Source organism: Brassica oleracea, chromosome C2 (genome assembly GCF_000695525.1).
Source record: "Brassica oleracea var. oleracea cultivar TO1000 chromosome C2, BOL, whole genome shotgun sequence".
NCBI lineage: Eukaryota > Viridiplantae > Streptophyta > Magnoliopsida > Brassicales > Brassicaceae > Brassica > Brassica oleracea.
The window spans coordinates 18736830-18754862 of record NC_027749.1 but is presented as its reverse complement, the minus strand read 5'-3'; the positions used below and the strand labels follow the sequence as shown (position 1 = coordinate 18754862).

At 36.9% G+C, this 18033-nt stretch overlaps 2 protein-coding genes and 1 long non-coding RNA gene across 4 annotated transcripts; all 3 read left to right on the top strand.

Annotated features, from left to right (window-relative positions):
* Nucleotides 1-5802: 5802 nt before the first annotated feature.
* On the top strand, nucleotides 5803-7249 carry LOC106323618. The gene is made up of 2 exons (XM_013761710.1): nucleotides 5803-6514; nucleotides 6591-7249. Exons 1-2 carry the CDS (start codon nucleotides 5803-5805, stop codon nucleotides 7247-7249), a joined length of 1371 nt encoding a protein of 456 aa, XP_013617164.1.
* A 2450-nt stretch (nucleotides 7250-9699) lies between these two features.
* Nucleotides 9700-11146, top strand: LOC106323617. Its single transcript, XM_013761709.1, has 2 exons — nucleotides 9700-10411; nucleotides 10488-11146. The coding sequence occupies exons 1-2, from the start codon at nucleotides 9700-9702 to the stop codon at nucleotides 11144-11146; spliced, it is 1371 nt and encodes a 456-aa protein (XP_013617163.1).
* A 5172-nt stretch (nucleotides 11147-16318) lies between these two features.
* LOC106326485 lies at nucleotides 16319-17257 on the top strand. 2 transcript variants are annotated; one of them, XR_001267247.1, is made up of 4 exons: nucleotides 16319-16541; nucleotides 16644-16705; nucleotides 16801-16850; nucleotides 16955-17257. It is a non-coding gene; the product is annotated as an uncharacterized LOC106326485 (long non-coding RNA). The 2 variants fall into 2 exon arrangements; XR_001267246.1 differs by having other exon boundaries at nucleotides 16644-16850.
* The last annotated feature ends 776 nt before the right edge of the window (nucleotides 17258-18033 follow it).

The window sequence follows — 18033 nt, the reverse complement described above, 5'->3', positions numbered from 1 at the left end:
GTGGTTCTTTCATCCGACTTCTCTTTGTTAGAGTCTAAGTCTTTCTTTTGTTAGTTTTTTACGATTGTTTAAATTCCTAAAATAAAGATTGCACATTTAGATCAAAAATGTAATTCCGGTGAAATGCCAAGTAATGGAAAGAGTACAAATAAATCTGCAATAAACTAACATGGTGGAATTGAGACAAAACAGAAGTGCATGTTCTGCATATTACAATTCCAAACTGTATCACAATTCACAAGTAATTTGTCAACATGATTTACTCACTGAGCTAGTTTGCAGTCTCTTTGTCCCCTTTAGCGCACCCAAAGCCGTGGCTACCATTTTCAATGCCTTCTTTAGCTTCTTTACCGTCTTCCTCTCTTTCTGGCAGGTCCTCCAAACACTGCATCATGGACTTCTTTATGAGCGATCTATACTTTGTCTTCTCCAACAGATTCATCATCACACTCTTCAGGAAGCTCAGTACCTTCCACATTCTCTGTCACCGGCTCACAAACCCCAGTTTTCTTGCACCATCTTTTGATGTAACTGTGGTAGACATGGGGGACATGAGCTGCCTCTTCAAAGCTGCATCTTCTGGCTAACCTCCTTTATTCAGCTAGTATTTTGCGCCCTCCACATCAACCATCTCGTCTTTTTGCATCATTTTCTCTAGAAGAGTGAAATGAATCTGTAACAAAAATATCAATTATGGCCACGTCAGCTAGCTTCCAACTGTCAAAAATACAACAAATTGATTCTAAATATTGACCAAAAAAAAAGTTGCTTGTGAGCTGAAAACAATGGAAACCATCACAAAACACCTGATTGTAAGTGATTAGAGAGCAAACCTGACTGTAATCCGCGGAGACGCTTCTCTTGATCCGAAGAATTTCTCTATGTGTCTTCTTTCCGTGCTACGCGCAGATTGTGTATTCTCAATTTTGTTCATTTACCTATTTCTTATATTTTTATTGATTTTTTTTTGCATTCACATTTTTTTAAGCTCTAAATTTGATTTTGTATTTCAAACAGTTGTTTCTGTTTTTTTTTTTAAATAGTCGTTTCCGTTTCACCTTTTCAACTAAATATTTTTATAAATTTGCGATTTAGTTTTAAAATTTATGAGATTGTATTTTTAATATAAAGCTTATGTTATTGCAACACATATTTTCATTATATGAAATAAAAATGTAATGCGATTAACACAATAAAGATGAAGGTAGTTTGAGGGTTTTTTGTAAACTTAATATATCACTTGTGTATACAGCTTAAATAATATTAGTTCACAATTTTACCATAAGTAAATGCGTGAGGAAAAAATCTCTAATAACGAACTTCCAAGTATTGTTCTAGGTTTACGTCCACTTTGAAATTGAATGATATATACCAATTTTATATGTGACTACTTTTACTAATACGTATAATGGTTTTCTACTGAACTGAAAAAAAAAATAGTAGTTTATAACACTTGAATCAGAACAGATCGTGTTTAAAAAAACATAACTGTCGCAAAAGGTTAAGTAATGGTGGAATACAGAAAAAGAAACTACACCTTTGGTGAGAGTATCAAGAACTCCACTCCACTGGACTCGATACTTCGTGAAAACTTCTTTCTTGGCTTCCTTCTCTGACTCAAACATACCAAAATTCAGAATCTAATGAAACAGTAATGGGCATCACCAGATCCTGTGAAGAAACGAAGATGGAAATAGAATAGGTCACACATATTATTCTTTCTTTATTTCATTGAGACAGGATGGAAAGTAATATATATATACCAAACAAAATTTTATCTTTGATTTAATCTCTTATCTTGATGCATGGGAAGCTTCGGCCTATTTAGAAACTTGAAGGGTTAAAGAAAAAAAAAGCATTCTCTAATCACTCATTCCATCAACGTAGCTACCGAATACAAATGATCATAGATATCAGAAACAAAGACCTACCCAACTGACGGCTTTGATTCTTCGTTTCAGCTAACAACGAAAGACCAACTAAATAAATTTGGCTTTCAAGTGGATTCCTCCCCTGAATAATTTAATTTAAGATCATGAGCTCCTATGAAGTTGATAAACAGTGTTAAAACTCTAAATAAATAAAAATGGTCCATGATATACAGACTCATAAAATTGGTTTTCATCAAATAACAAAGTTATATAAGAGAGAAGAGTTATGAAGAGAAAGAGAATAAGCATACTGTATATTCCAGAATAGAATTATGCCAGACCAACAGAGGTAGTTGTTCACATGCGTTATATCATAGACATTGAGATGAACCTGTGTAACGGCATCTCCCCTCTTCTCTTCACTCCCTCAATTGAGCCTGAGCTCAAAGTAGGCAACCACATTTTTACTCACAATTGTAACTTGTAGTATCTCAATTAACAGTCATGGTCGATTCATCCATTTCTTCCTACGACTCTCCAAGACCCAAAAAAAAAACAATTTTGAATTTCATCAAATTAGATAGAATATGTATTATCGAGACAGAATCAAAATCGAATCTCGAAGTTCCTTACTCTAAGACCACTACATATCAGTGGGTCTGCTTCAGTTCTAAAGTAAGAAGTTGACAGCAGGAATCCAAAACTTTTTAACATATTTTTAGGTCTTTAAAGGAATACAAATACCTTGACGCAAAAACACACTTACCCTTCCACCGAGAATCCACGAGCTCGGAACTTATAGCACGTAGCAAGTTGTCGAGTTTGTAAACTGATCCTCAGTTCATTTTAGGCAAATATTTTTGAATACGTCCTGGCGAAATGAATCCTTGAATAACAGTTCCCTGCGAAGAATAACATAAACAAAACCAAAATAAGTAAGTGAGGAACGGTTTGAAGTAAATAAGTGGGAACTAAATAACTACGTTTTGGAGATTTCATGTACCTGTTCGTCGATGAGCTAAATAAGTGGGAACTAACAATGTTTTATATGCAAATGAAAAAGTGATAAGCGATGAAGTAGATAGAGATAAAGCAAGAAAACAAACACCTCAGTGGTGTCCAAAGTTCTAAATACGTTTATTTTCATCCATTTTTTTTAAAACAAAGCAAACAGATCATTGGTGGTAGTAATCTTAAACTCGTTTATATTCATCAAATCTCTAAACAGATAGATTACGAAGATTTCATGTAAGTGGGAACTAACAATGTTTTTTATTAAATAAGTGGGAACTAAAAACCAAATTTTTTTAGAAGATTGAAGATTGGAACTAAGTTAAATAAGTTGGAACTAAAGGTAAAAAAATTGAAGATTTCATATAACCTTTTCGTCGATGAGGAGCATCTTCAGGCCAATAAGCGTCGGGGTTCCAAGCCTCCCAGAAGTGGATCAGACGGAAGCGCAGCTGAGTTTCGTGGGTACTTAGAGAGATATGACTTCTTCATCAGAAGCAGATGAGACAGGGGACTTTCCATTTGGTTTCGTCGCCATGGATTGAGATTAGAGCGGTTCTAGGGTTTAGGTTTGTACAAAGAAAGAAGTTGAGTATATAAAGAAGCAGGAGAAGAGGGAGTTGATACTAAAGCAGTCGCTATGGTTTCAAGCGGAGAAGACGAAGTGGTAGGAGGTAGATCCTCGTGACTTCCATCGTCGGGCTCGTTTAGTTTTTTTAGATTTCGGCGTATGAAAAATAAAGCCCAGACGTAATGCAAATGAAGCCCACACGTAAACCCACTCTAAATAATAGATTAACTTGAAGCCCAGACGTAAGCCCAGATATTGAAGCCCGTCTGACGTGTCGAAATGAAATGTTGTGATTGGAGGAATATTTTTAGTGACGTGGATAGCTTAATATCAAAGGATATCTGGCTTTTAGTATTGTGATCCTTTGCATACTGCGTGTTTAACTTATTATCTTTTTATTCTTATCATAAATGTTCCCTCTCCTAATTTTAATATCTGAACTTGAGCTCAAACAACTGTGTAAGCAAACTAGCAGATTCATTGATAGTTTTCATAGAATTTATGTGTTTGTATATCTTGCACAACTTGAAAATCATCCAAAAGCACGAAAACTGTTTGGACATGGAAAAACTAACGAGAGAACTTTTCAAGTCCAAATGATTTTAGAAAATTATGTACTATTATAGGCTCTTCAGCCTATTGACTATTGTAACACTAAACTATATATAGTGATCTGCCTAACTGTGTGCAGGTGTTTAATTTTGATTTTATAAATTGTTTTTACATCACTAGTAAGCAAAAATTCTTAATATTAACCATATTTTCAAATATTTATCTTATTTTTTTCAAACATAATAGTTTTATAGTGTACATGTTGGTCATTTAATTACCTGTTTCAAACCATTACATTTATTTGTAGATTTTTTTTATATATTTATTTCATTGAATTTATGTTTAATTATTAAACGATTTAATAAATGCAAAGTTTAATTGATTTGGTATATATTTTGTATTTAACAAATATATTATTTAAATATCATATCTAAAAGTATAAATAATAAAAATAACTTAAGACATTAGTAATCTATTTGCATTTTATGACAATTTTAAAATATTCATATACATTGCTTGATGAATAAATCGTTTACTATTTTTGATCTTTTAGAAGGTAAATTTATGTTAAGTCTTTTACGATAATTAAAGGTTGGGAGTTGTTATGATTTGAAAAATCTAACTTGATTTCATGTATTAGGATTTTTTTTTAATCAAAAATATGTTAACAAAATGAAGACTTTATGATATATATATAAAAAAACTAGATGATGGTCCGGACTAACATATATTCAGCTAATTCAAATTTTAACATAATTTTAAATTTCAATCTAAATATTAAATTAGTTTTAAATCTGAAATTAATAAGAAGATGGAAATTATCAAAAACATCACATTCCTAATACTATTTTTCATGTCTATTTTAACCACTTTTACTTTCACTTTTAAAAAGTAAAAAAAACATTTATAACGCTGGAGTTAATTAATCTACACTTAGAGTTTAGAGTTGATGAGAAGTTTAAGGTTTTTGGAACGAGGAGTTTAAGAATTTAATAAATATAAAATAAATAATTAAATATCTTTTAAAATATATAAAATAGTTTACAAAAGAATTTTCGAATTTCAAGAAGAATATTAAAAAAATCAAAAGATAAAAAGTTCAAATTTAAAAAAGTATAATTCGAAACAAATGTATTTTTTATTTATTTAAATAATTATTTATTATATGTATATATAGTAAGGATATAAGATAAAAGTTTTTTGCATTCTAACGAAGAAGATGGTTTTTAAAATGTTTTCTTAGTGAAAGTAAACATGAATATTGTACCAACCGTGTGGTAAACATGAAAAGTTCACCTAGATGGATTAGTACTTGCAAAACCTTTTATTTATGTTATCACCAAACTACACATGTAAAAAATATCATCATCATAATAACGAGGGGCGGTTACACAGCCAAGACTTCTGGGGCATGTGCCCCCAAGTGATTTTAGTTTCCCTTAAACATTTTACTATAAAATCATATATATAGTGAGGCTCTTTGGGTAGTTACCGTGCGAGGGGGATTACGGGTGAAATTCTCTCAGCGTATTTTAGCAGATTCCCTTTTTTGGGCTTTCTTCCCTGTTTGCTAATGTACACTTTCTAGCAAAGTGGGGCCTCAGCACCGATAAACACGTTTTATTATCTTAAAAGTTTCCTCTTTATTGGGTTTGTCATCGTTATCCTATCTGATCTTTAAAATTCCTAGAGTTTGTCTTTGAAGATCATCTGTGTTCTTCTCTAAATCAAAGGGGTTTTTTAAAATTTGGGGATCTATCAATTTCGTTCTGGTTATCTCTCCTTGGGGTTTTCTCTATGGCTTCTCACCTGGACAACGCGCTTCGTCAACTCTCGATTGAAGAAGATGAAGAACCCTTTGTGCTTCCTGATCATCCGGAGTATTACTCAACGGGTAGGAACGCACTTAGCTTGGTGGGCAGATTATTAAACCCTCAGTGTCAGGATATGGCAGATTTTATTCTCAACATGTCTCGGAAGTGGAAGTTGTATGGTAGAGTGAGAGGAGTGGCTCTCACCCGAGAAAAGTTCCAGTTTATTTTTACTCACGAGCATGATATGCTTAACGTTCTTAACAAAGGCGTTCACACTCACAATCTGTGGCCCATCGTCTTGGAAAGATGGGTTGAGAAACCTCCTGAAGATTATCTTCAGTTTATCATGGTATGGGTTCAGATGAGGAACATCCCGATAAACCACTACACGAAGAAAGCCTTATGGTCCTTAGGAGACTTCGCGGGTCAAGTAGTGGAGGTTGCTTTTGATCCAGACAAGCCGCAAATCAAAGAGTATGTAAGGGTGCTTGTACGTTTTGATGTTTCAAAACCTCCCCGAAGAGCCAAGAAAGTAACAACGCCGGGTGGTGACACTGTGAACATCCTGTATGATTATGAAAGGATTCAGAAACGGTGTTATACGTTTCAGCGACTAACTCATGAACAGCTTTCGTGCCCTATCTATAGGAATACAAAGATGTTGAATGAGAAAACAGCAGGATCATCTTCAGAGAGTAAGTCTCAGGAGATCAATGAGGTTTTAGAGGAATCTGATCCGCTGTTTGGACTTATTCCAAGATCATCTCTTAGGTTTTGATGCTTTGTCTGGAAAACCTAAGATTGCTAAGGAAGTTATGGAGGATATGCGACTTTACTTGCGTGCTGCTGAAGGTGCAGAGAGATTAGCCAGAGAAGAAAGAGTTAAGAAGTCTTTTGATGATTTGGAGAATGATCCGGTTGGTCAGAAGACTTACTTAAGATTGGAGCCTCCTCCGTCTGTCACTAAGATTCTGGATAAAAGAAAGGGTCATGTCTATGATTTCATAGCTCAAGAGGTGAAGACTCCTAGATCTGATAAGCTGATGGCAAGTGCTATTTCTGCGGGAACCAAATCTCTTCAATCTGGAAAAGTGGTATCTGCCATGCCTCTCTTGATGGTTCATTCTGATTCTAGTCTCCCTGAATTTTCTGCTCAGAGTTCAACGGGTTATAGTGCTGGTTCTTTCGTCACCAGTGCTTCCGGGACTCCGATAAAGAAACCTAAGGGTAGGCGAAGACCTGGTACTTTCATCAGAAAGGCTAATGGCAAGGGTACGTTGAAGGCAGATGCGAGCAGAGGTTCTAAGTTTGGAGAAGGTGTCTTCACTGATTCGAAGAGGAAAGCAAAGGAAGATGTCGAGCCATCTCAAAGCTCTGCAAGGTTTAAGAAACCATTGGTGGTCCCGATTGAGGGACCGTCCAATATCTAAATGTCTATGATCGGTTGGAATTGCCAGGGCTTGGGCCGTGCACAAGACCTGGTCATTCCAAGACTACGGGAGATGCGCAAAGATCATTTCCCGGACCTTTTGTTTTTGATGGAGACTAAACACAACAGAGATGACTTGGTGGATCTATAGACATGGCTAGGCTATGATAGGGTTATGACAGTTAATCCTATTGGGTACAGCGGAGGCTTAGCATTGATGTGGAAAAACTCTGTACAAATTGACTTCAAGTTTGTAGATAAACACTTGGTGGACTGCTATGTAAAGTTTGGGAAGGAATGTTTTTTTGTATCTTGTATATATGGTGAACCGGTTAAGAATAATAGACCGAAGCTATGGGAAAGACTATCGCGCATTGGAGCTTATCGGAAAGAACCATGGTGTATGGTTGGTGATTTTAACGAAATAAGAAACAATGACGAGAAGATTGGAGGCCCTAGACGAAGTGAGGCTTCTTTTCAAGGTTTTAATGATATGTTTCAGATTGCTGATATGTCGGAATTGCCAAGCACAGGGAATTGCTTCACGTGGGGCGGTCAGCGAGGAACCTTATCTATTCAATCTAAATTGGACAGGAGATTCGGAAACAAGAGTTGGTTTCAGCTTTTCCCTGCCTCCAATCAGGATTTTATGGATAAGCGGGGTTCGGATCACAGGCCAGTTCTGGTCAAATTCTTCTCCTCTTCTGATCCCTACAGAGGAAGCTTTCGTTTTGATGGGAGATTTTTACATAAGCGTGGTGTGCAAGAAGAAATCAAGAAAGCTTGGTTAACAGATCATCCTCTTTTCGAAACCAAGGTATCAGACAGATTGAGGAGATGTAGAAAAGCGCTGAGTAATTGGAAGAAGAAAGAAAACATCAATGCTCGTGATAAGATCAAGCAGCTTCAATGTGCCTTGGAGTTGGAGAATCTTCTTTGCATCCCTCAACATCGAGAATTTATTTTCTCAAATCTGAACTCGTCCAGGCTTATAGAGAGGAGGAAATGTTTTGGAAGCAGAGATGCAAGGATAAATGGGCTATCAAAATTCATTTTTATAATATCATGAATTTTTTTACATGGGATATAATCTTTTTTAATAATTACATGGGATATAACTTCTGCATGTCTTATGTCCTATGCATATGTTCCATGGATATATAATTTTTTATAAGTAGTTATTGTTTGATACTTGACCCTAGACAGACATAACAAATTACTAATAGATTAAAACTATGATTATTAGTGAAACTAAACATTTGTTTCAAGAAAACAAAGAAAATATGTTCCAATACATTAAAATTACATTTTAAAATATTAAATATCAAGTTGAGTGTTATTTTAATATATTTATACGATTTTATTTAAACTGTTTGTTTAAATTAAATATTAAATTAGTTTAGGACAAGAAAATGTGTATTCGAATTTTACAACATTCTCTCAAAGTTTTTCTTTTGATATATATGGTAAGAAAGCTATAAAGGTACGTATATATTTACTAATCAAGTTGAAACATGATGGACGAAGGTACCTTGGTAGGACGAGTGATTTTTGTTTAATCAAGTCAATTTGTTATATTTGTTGAAAAACATTCATGATTAAAACATATTGATGTGATATATCCAACGATAAGGTACACAAGCTGGAGAATCCTAGGTGACTAGATGTCTCTAGATGTCTAGATTCTTATATTCCATCTTTTCCTATAACTATATTCTTTTCTCCATTTTGACATACTGGCTGATTATTCGGACAAGTCAATAGTTCGACTATTAACCCGACTCCCGCGACACATTATTCACCGTGATTACTGAATCAAACATATGCAATTTCATGAATTTGAGGTATTTCCAACCCCATAATACCATTTTAGTGTAGTAGTTTTAACACTATAAAATAATTTCAACTATAACACCGAATTTTACATCATTTTGATTTTTATATTATAAGACTAGGGCAAGGAATTTGTTGCATTATATTTTCTTTTATTTATTTTTAGTTTAAATGATTTTATTTTAATTATATATAGAATGTTATTTTTAATTCATTTATAACTATTCACTGAGTTTTGTTTCAAAATGTCTTTCAAGGTAGGAATGAGTCGTGATTTTTACACAATTGGAGTATATATAGACAAAATATCGGAACAGCATACCGCTTTTCAAGAGGAATTCTCTCGGCGTAATATAGCAGATTCTCTCTTTTGGGCTTTCTTCCCTGTTTGCTAATGTACACTTTCTAGCAAAGTGGGGCCTCAGCACCGATAAACACGTTTTATTATCTTAAAAGTTTCCTCTTTATTGGGTTTGTCATCGTTATCCTATCTGATCTTTAAAATTCCTAGAGTTTGTCTTTGAAGATCATCTGTGTTCTTCTCTAAATCAAAGGGGTTTTTTAAAATTTGGGGATCTATCAATTTCGTTCTGGTTATCTCTCCTTGGGGTTTTCTCTATGGCTTCTCACCTGGACAACGCGCTTCGTCAACTCTCGATTGAAGAAGATGAAGAACCCTTTGTGCTTCCTGATCATCCGGAGTATTACTCAACGGGTAGGAACGCACTTAGCTTGGTGGGCAGATTATTAAACCCTCAGTGTCAGGATATGGCAGATTTTATTCTCAACATGTCTCGGAAGTGGAAGTTGTATGGTAGAGTGAGAGGAGTGGCTCTCACCCGAGAAAAGTTCCAGTTTATTTTTACTCACGAGCATGATATGCTTAACGTTCTTAACAAAGGCGTTCACACTCACAATCTGTGGCCCATCGTCTTGGAAAGATGGGTTGAGAAACCTCCTGAAGATTATCTTCAGTTTATCATGGTATGGGTTCAGATGAGGAACATCCCGATAAACCACTACACGAAGAAAGCCTTATGGTCCTTAGGAGACTTCGCGGGTCAAGTAGTGGAGGTTGCTTTTGATCCAGACAAGCCGCAAATCAAAGAGTATGTAAGGGTGCTTGTACGTTTTGATGTTTCAAAACCTCCCCGAAGAGCCAAGAAAGTAACAACGCCGGGTGGTGACACTGTGAACATCCTGTATGATTATGAAAGGATTCAGAAACGGTGTTATACGTTTCAGCGACTAACTCATGAACAGCTTTCGTGCCCTATCTATAGGAATACAAAGATGTTGAATGAGAAAACAGCAGGATCATCTTCAGAGAGTAAGTCTCAGGAGATCAATGAGGTTTTAGAGGAATCTGATCCGCTGTTTGGACTTATTCCAAGATCATCTCTTAGGTTTTGATGCTTTGTCTGGAAAACCTAAGATTGCTAAGGAAGTTATGGAGGATATGCGACTTTACTTGCGTGCTGCTGAAGGTGCAGAGAGATTAGCCAGAGAAGAAAGAGTTAAGAAGTCTTTTGATGATTTGGAGAATGATCCGGTTGGTCAGAAGACTTACTTAAGATTGGAGCCTCCTCCGTCTGTCACTAAGATTCTGGATAAAAGAAAGGGTCATGTCTATGATTTCATAGCTCAAGAGGTGAAGACTCCTAGATCTGATAAGCTGATGGCAAGTGCTATTTCTGCGGGAACCAAATCTCTTCAATCTGGAAAAGTGGTATCTGCCATGCCTCTCTTGATGGTTCATTCTGATTCTAGTCTCCCTGAATTTTCTGCTCAGAGTTCAACGGGTTATAGTGCTGGTTCTTTCGTCACCAGTGCTTCCGGGACTCCGATAAAGAAACCTAAGGGTAGGCGAAGACCTGGTACTTTCATCAGAAAGGCTAATGGCAAGGGTACGTTGAAGGCAGATGCGAGCAGAGGTTCTAAGTTTGGAGAAGGTGTCTTCACTGATTCGAAGAGGAAAGCAAAGGAAGATGTCGAGCCATCTCAAAGCTCTGCAAGGTTTAAGAAACCATTGGTGGTCCCGATTGAGGGACCGTCCAATATCTAAATGTCTATGATCGGTTGGAATTGCCAGGGCTTGGGCCGTGCACAAGACCTGGTCATTCCAAGACTACGGGAGATGCGCAAAGATCATTTCCCGGACCTTTTGTTTTTGATGGAGACTAAACACAACAGAGATGACTTGGTGGATCTATAGACATGGCTAGGCTATGATAGGGTTATGACAGTTAATCCTATTGGGTACAGCGGAGGCTTAGCATTGATGTGGAAAAACTCTGTACAAATTGACTTCAAGTTTGTAGATAAACACTTGGTGGACTGCTATGTAAAGTTTGGGAAGGAATGTTTTTTTGTATCTTGTATATATGGTGAACCGGTTAAGAATAATAGACCGAAGCTATGGGAAAGACTATCGCGCATTGGAGCTTATCGGAAAGAACCATGGTGTATGGTTGGTGATTTTAACGAAATAAGAAACAATGACGAGAAGATTGGAGGCCCTAGACGAAGTGAGGCTTCTTTTCAAGGTTTTAATGATATGTTTCAGATTGCTGATATGTCGGAATTGCCAAGCACAGGGAATTGCTTCACGTGGGGCGGTCAGCGAGGAACCTTATCTATTCAATCTAAATTGGACAGGAGATTCGGAAACAAGAGTTGGTTTCAGCTTTTCCCTGCCTCCAATCAGGATTTTATGGATAAGCGGGGTTCGGATCACAGGCCAGTTCTGGTCAAATTCTTCTCCTCTTCTGATCCCTACAGAGGAAGCTTTCGTTTTGATGGGAGATTTTTACATAAGCGTGGTGTGCAAGAAGAAATCAAGAAATCTTGGTTAACATATCATCCTCTTTTCGAAACCAAGGTATCAGACAGATTGAGGAGATGTAGAAAAGCGCTGAGTAATTGGAAGAAGAAAGAAAACATCAATGCTCGTGATAAGATCAAGCAGCTTCAATGTGCCTTGGAGTTGGAGAATCTTCTTTGCATCCCTCAACATCGAGAATTTATTTTCTCAAATCTGAACTCGTCCAGGCTTATAGAGAGGAGGAAATGTTTTGGAAGCAGAGATGCAAGGATAAATGGGCTATCAAGGGGGATCTAAACACCAAATACTATCATGCTTCAGTGAAAGCAAACAGAGCAAGGAAAATGATCATTAAACTAATTGATGCCTATGGTCAAGAACAATTCTCTGAAGCTGCTAAAGGGGAAGTTGCTTCTGAATATTTCTCCAAATTATTCAAATCAACTTCCAATGGTGATTTCACTAGTCTATTTGAAGGTTTCACTAGACGCGTTACTGATGGTATGAATGAGGATCTTGCCAGAGATGACAGTAAAGAAGAGGTTAAGGATGCGGTCTTCTCTATCAATGCAAGCAGTGCCCCTGGTCCGGATGGGATGACCGGTCTTTTCTTCCAAAGATATTGGAATACGGTTGGAGACCAAGTTACAAAGGAGGTTCGTAATTTTTTCGTAACAGGCTTGTTTCCTGTTGAATGGAATTACACGCATCTCTGCCTAATTCCAAAGATTGATGATCCTGTTCTTATGTCGGATTTGAGACCTATAAGCTTATGCTCGGTTCTATATAAGATTATCTCGAAGATTTTGGTTTCCAGACTCAAACCTCTCCTACCTGTCATTGTCTCTTCTTCCCAATCGGCGTTTGTTGAAGAGAGGCTTATAACGGATAATATTCTGATTGCACATGAAGTTATTCATGCTCTGAAGACAGATAGAAGCATCTCAAAAGAATTCATGGCCATCAAATCAGATACGTCGAAGGCGTATGATCGTGTGGAGTGGGGTTATCTTCGAGCTCTTCTTTTGGCTTTGGCGTTTGAGGCTGTCTGGGTTGAAAGAGTTATGTTTTGTGTATCAACGGTTAGATACTCGACTCTCATTAATGATCATCCTTTTGGAAGCATCCAGTCAGAGAGAGGGATCAGACAAGGTGACCCTTTGTCTCCGTTCCTTTTCGTTCTATGTACTGAAGGTCTTATCCATTTAATTGAAAAGGCGGTTCAATGTGAAGCTATTCAAGGCATTCAGTTCTCACAGGAAGGACCGATGATTCATCATATGCTTTTCGCTGATGACAGTCTTCTGATATGTAAAGCAACGAGGGAACACGCTAAGGATTTGATGAGGATTCTTCAGGTTTACGAAAAAGCCACATGTCAAAAGGTTAACGAAGCTAAATCAGCTATAACTTTTGGTTTGAAGGTTGATACCCTTACTAAAACTGCTATTCAGGAGATCACAGGCATCACTAAAGAAGGTGGTTCAGGAGTTTACCTTGGCCTTCCTGAATGTTTCAGCGGATCCAAAACCGAAATTTTGGCCTACATTTATGATAGATTGAAGGATCGCTTACCTGGCTGGTTTGCGAAACTTCTTTCTTTGGGAGGCAAGGAGGTTTTAATCAAGGCGGTAGCGATGGCAATGCCCGTGTATGCAATGTCATGTTTTAAATTGACAAAAAGTCTTGTGAAAATCTTACCAAGGCTATGGCTGATTTTTGGTGGAATTCTCTAGAGCATAAAAAGAAGGTTCACTGGTTAAGTTGGACCAAGATGTGTCTGGCAAAAGAGCAAGGGGGATTGGGATTTAAGGACATTCAAGGCTTCAATCAAGCGCTGTTGGCAAAGCAAGCTTGGCGTATTATCAATGATCCTGATTCTCTTTTTGCAAGATTTTTCAAGAGCATGTACTTCAATTCTTCGAATTTCTTGTCTGCAAAGAATGGTCCGCGACCATCTTATGCTTGGCGGAGCATTCAATTTGGGAAGGAACTTCTGGTTCAAGGTCTGCGTAAACAGCTAGGTAATGGAAGCTCTGTGTTTGTGTGGACTGAGAACTGGATTGATGATAATGGAAGAAGGAGACCCTTGATGAAGAATATCCTTGTGGACCTAATGCTCAGAGTTAGTGACTTGATTGATCATCAAAATAGATGCTGGAATCTAGAGAAACTTGAGGAGCTTTTTTATGAGGAGGACATAAGGAGCATTCTGGCTATGAAAATTGCTTTTGACCATGATGACTACTGGGTTTGGCTGCATAACAGGAATGGTAGTTATTCAGTTAAATCTGGATATTGGTTCATCAACAGTTTGATTAACAGGTCATTTATTCAAGAAGCTGAAGCGAGACCCTCTCTGAATGATATCAAGAAAGAGATTTGGAAGATCTCTACGACTCCAAAAATCAAGGCTTTCTTCTGGAGGGCGGTTAGTAATGCAATCCCTGTTGGAGAACTGTTGGTGAAGAGAGGAATTAGAATGGATCCAGTATGTCAAGCTTGTGGTTTTCAGGGTGAATCTATCAACCATATTATCTTTGGTTGTTCGATTGCTAGACAGGTTTGGGCATTGGCCAATGTTCCCTGTATTGAGAATGGTTTTGATAAGAGATCACATTATTCGAACTTCCATGAAGTTTTGATAATGATGAAGAATATCTCGATTTCGGAAGAGGTCAGAAATGCTATTCCATGGATTGTATGGTACTTATGGAAATACAGAAATGGGATCATCTTTGAAGGAAAACAAAGCAGTGCTGAAGAATTAGTCATCAAGATTAAGGAAGAGGCGGAATTTTGGATGTTGGCTCAGAATAACGAAAAGCAGAGGCTTAGGGAAGATCAAGAAGCTATGACGGTTGTTAAGAAGTCATGGTCTTGTCCTCCATCTGGATGGCTCAAATGCAATATCGGTGTCTATCGTGATAAGGTTCAAATGAGGAGTGGGGCAGCTTGGGTTTTGAGAAATGATATTGGCAAGGTCTTAATTCATAGTCGCCGTGCTTTCTCGAACATACGATCAAATGATGAAGCAAAATTCCATGGTCTCAGATGGGCTATTGAGAGCATGCATGATCATCGTCTCAATAGAGTTATTTTTGCTTTGGATGATGATACTTTTACGATGGTGATCCTAAGACCCAAGGCGTGGCCAAACTTTAGATGCCAGCAACTCGAGCTTATGGAAAGTTTAAGCAAATTGGAGTGGTGGAGATTGGTTAAAGAAGATAGAGAAACTAATAGAGGGGCTTTTTTCATTGCTCAGAGTGTGATCCAGTTGGGTTATGCTCAATCTTATGTGGCTGCAGGACCTCCCTTTTGGTTGGCTAGTCTCTTTGAGAGTGAAGAAACTGACCTTTCTGCTTAGTTGGCGTTTTCGATGGATGGCTTTCAAGATTTTTTGGTTTGGATCGACGATAGTTTATGTTTGATATTGGGTTTAGTCTGATTTTTGCGTTGAAAGTTTTAGTTGGCTTTGGTTGTTTTAAGCATAATAGTTCGGTCTGTGTTTTGTATGTCACGGTTGCTTGATGTCTTAAACTTTCAATTAATATACCAGATGACAAAAAAAAAATAGTGAGGCTCGTTTCTCTCTTTTGAGAGTGTCCAGGTAGACAGTTTATGGGTCCCACCAAAATCAACTTTATTCAAAGCAAAACCGAAGCGGAGACTTCGATCGTCGTCCACCACGATCAAAGCTATTATGTCATCCATATTCTTCATCTCCCCCTTGACTCTACCTATATAAACTCTCCCGAATCTCTGATAGCTTCCATGGATAGGAAACAGTCAGAGATTTCCAGATCCAACGCTTCGGATAAAGCTCCGGCAATATCGAGCAGCGCATCCATGGCTAAGAATCCAGCGAAATCACCACAAAATCTCCAACTGAATCGAGCACTGGTTCCATGGATAAGAAAAAAAGGGCTGATTGGCTCCATCTACAGCCCTGATGAGACGGTATTGTTCCAACTAGCATCTTATATTATATTTGATCTTAATTTTGTTTTTTAAATCGTCTAACTTTGATCGCAGAATTCGGTGATCATGGATTTATTCCTGCTGCTCGCGCCACTCACTACCGTCCATCGGTTCCATAAAGGTTGTTTGAATCTGACAATGATTTCTTTGTAGTTCTAGCAGAGAACCTTCTTGAACTAAGAATTGAAATAATGTATATAGTCTTTAAAAAAAAAAATCAATCCTTTCTCGGTGAAGGACTTATTATATATGTATCCTTGCAGAGTGTTTGAGAATCGTTGCAGTATGCGAAGCGATTTAGCCGGTACAAGAATCCAGATGCTGTTCGACAAGTTTGAGAGTATCCTTTTTCTCATTTAGTTGTTTCATAGTGTTTAATCCATGGTAGCGTTTTGACATGTTTGCATCTTTATTAGTTTCAGGTAAAGCGAGTGGAGATTTGATTTGTGTTTAGTTTGGTTTACTGCACTAGCTCAAGTTTTATTAAATCTGCCTTTAACCAACTTAATCAAATATAGACTGCCGAGTTCCTATGTACTGGGGATGTTGCCAGTATTGAAACAACAAATGGATGGTGCTATGGCTCATGCCCCAAGTTCTCATCATGCACGTGTGCGGCCTGCCATGATGAAAATGCGGTTGGAGTTGCAAGGTAAGAGGAGCTGCACTATTTTACATTATCCTTTTGCAAATTGTTCCCATACAACTCTCATTAGCTTCACAACTAACAAATGGTCTCTGATTTCACTACTAGGTACCGGGTTGAGATGTTAGTTATTGATGTATCTGACACCGCCGTGTTCGTTACTTTTGATGGTGAGATGAACAAGTTGACCAGTGGTCCTGCTGTAGCAGCGTCCATGATAACGTCTGAAAAATATTCGTTTTTTTTTTGTTAATTCGATTTTAAGGTACTGTCATCCGATGCTGAACATGGTGTCACTTCTGGAGAAGATCGAAGGTTCCCTTTTTTGTTTCTTTTTTTTCTTCTTGTCTTGTAGTAGAGGTTCTTTTTGATTTGATTCTTCAAACTGATTTTCTCTTTTTTCTTCTTCTTTTGAACAGAAGCCATGCTCAAACAACCTTAATCCTAGAAAGACCGGAACTGGAACATGTGTTTGAATGATGGAAAAGAGTCCCTTCCTGAGGTCAAACTTCATGGTCAACATGACATCTTGATGGAAAAGAGTCTTATTTGTCCTCATGTAATTGATACAGATTGGTGTGCTATTTGAGGTTAAAGACTATTAGTACTTTTCAATTCCTTAGTTTTGTGAGAATATGCCATATGGTCTACCTTAAATTCCACAGAATACTGAGTAGACATCAACTCATTGAGTTTGAGGTAAGCTGTTAAATCTTTTCTATCATCAGCTAAGTCATTTTTTTACACAAGACTTTTATACCATTGCATTGAAAAGCTCTGTGTTCTTGGAAATCTCTGTCCTGAAACTGCTGAAGAAGCAGTGGCAATGGTTCCTTTTCTCAAGGTACAATAAAGAACATTCTAACCATTTTTATTTTGTGGAATAGCTTTTTTGTAGACAAAAGGAAGAGCTTACAGTGAGTAAGCAATTGAGAAGATGCTCAATGATCTCTCCCTTGTCAAGAGATTCAAATAGTGCAAAAAATCTCGAGATCTAAGATTTTAAACATATGTCAGGTTGTATTATTCTCTTTTTAGCTGATGATGTGTGTTTGGAGTTAAATTATTAAGAAAGGCAGTGACAGATTAGGGATGTGAGCAATCCATATACTAAATAATCATGTACACTGTGTTATACCATATTGATCAAATATATGATTCAATTTGCAATATAAAATTTGCAATATAAAATGTTTTTAAAAAAGATTGGGAAAACTGTTTTTTTAGAGCAAAAAAATAGTAACTATGTCCCTTTACACTAATCTATATTTTGTGTCATATTTTCCTATAATACCCTTTAATATTTATGAAAATAATTTTAATAAATAGTTTTAGAAACAAAAAAAATTTGGAAAATTGTAATATTTGTTAAAATACATATATGAACTTAATGGTATATTTTCCAGTTATAAAAAAGTTAAAATTATAAATTTCAGATTATGTTCTAAAAAAAGTAGAAATGACATTCTACGAAGTAGAAAACGAAATCTACTTTTTT

Coding starts and splice junctions, on each gene's coding strand:
- LOC106323618 (XM_013761710.1), top strand. CDS start 5,803: ATGGCTTCTCACCTGGACAACGCGCTTCGTCAACTCTCGATTGAAGAA. Junction 6,515..6,590: donor AGCAGGATCATCTTCAGAGA/GTAAGTCTCAGG, acceptor ATCATCTCTTAG/GTTTTGATGCTTTGTCTGGA.
- LOC106323617 (XM_013761709.1), top strand. CDS start 9,700: ATGGCTTCTCACCTGGACAACGCGCTTCGTCAACTCTCGATTGAAGAA. Junction 10,412..10,487: donor AGCAGGATCATCTTCAGAGA/GTAAGTCTCAGG, acceptor ATCATCTCTTAG/GTTTTGATGCTTTGTCTGGA.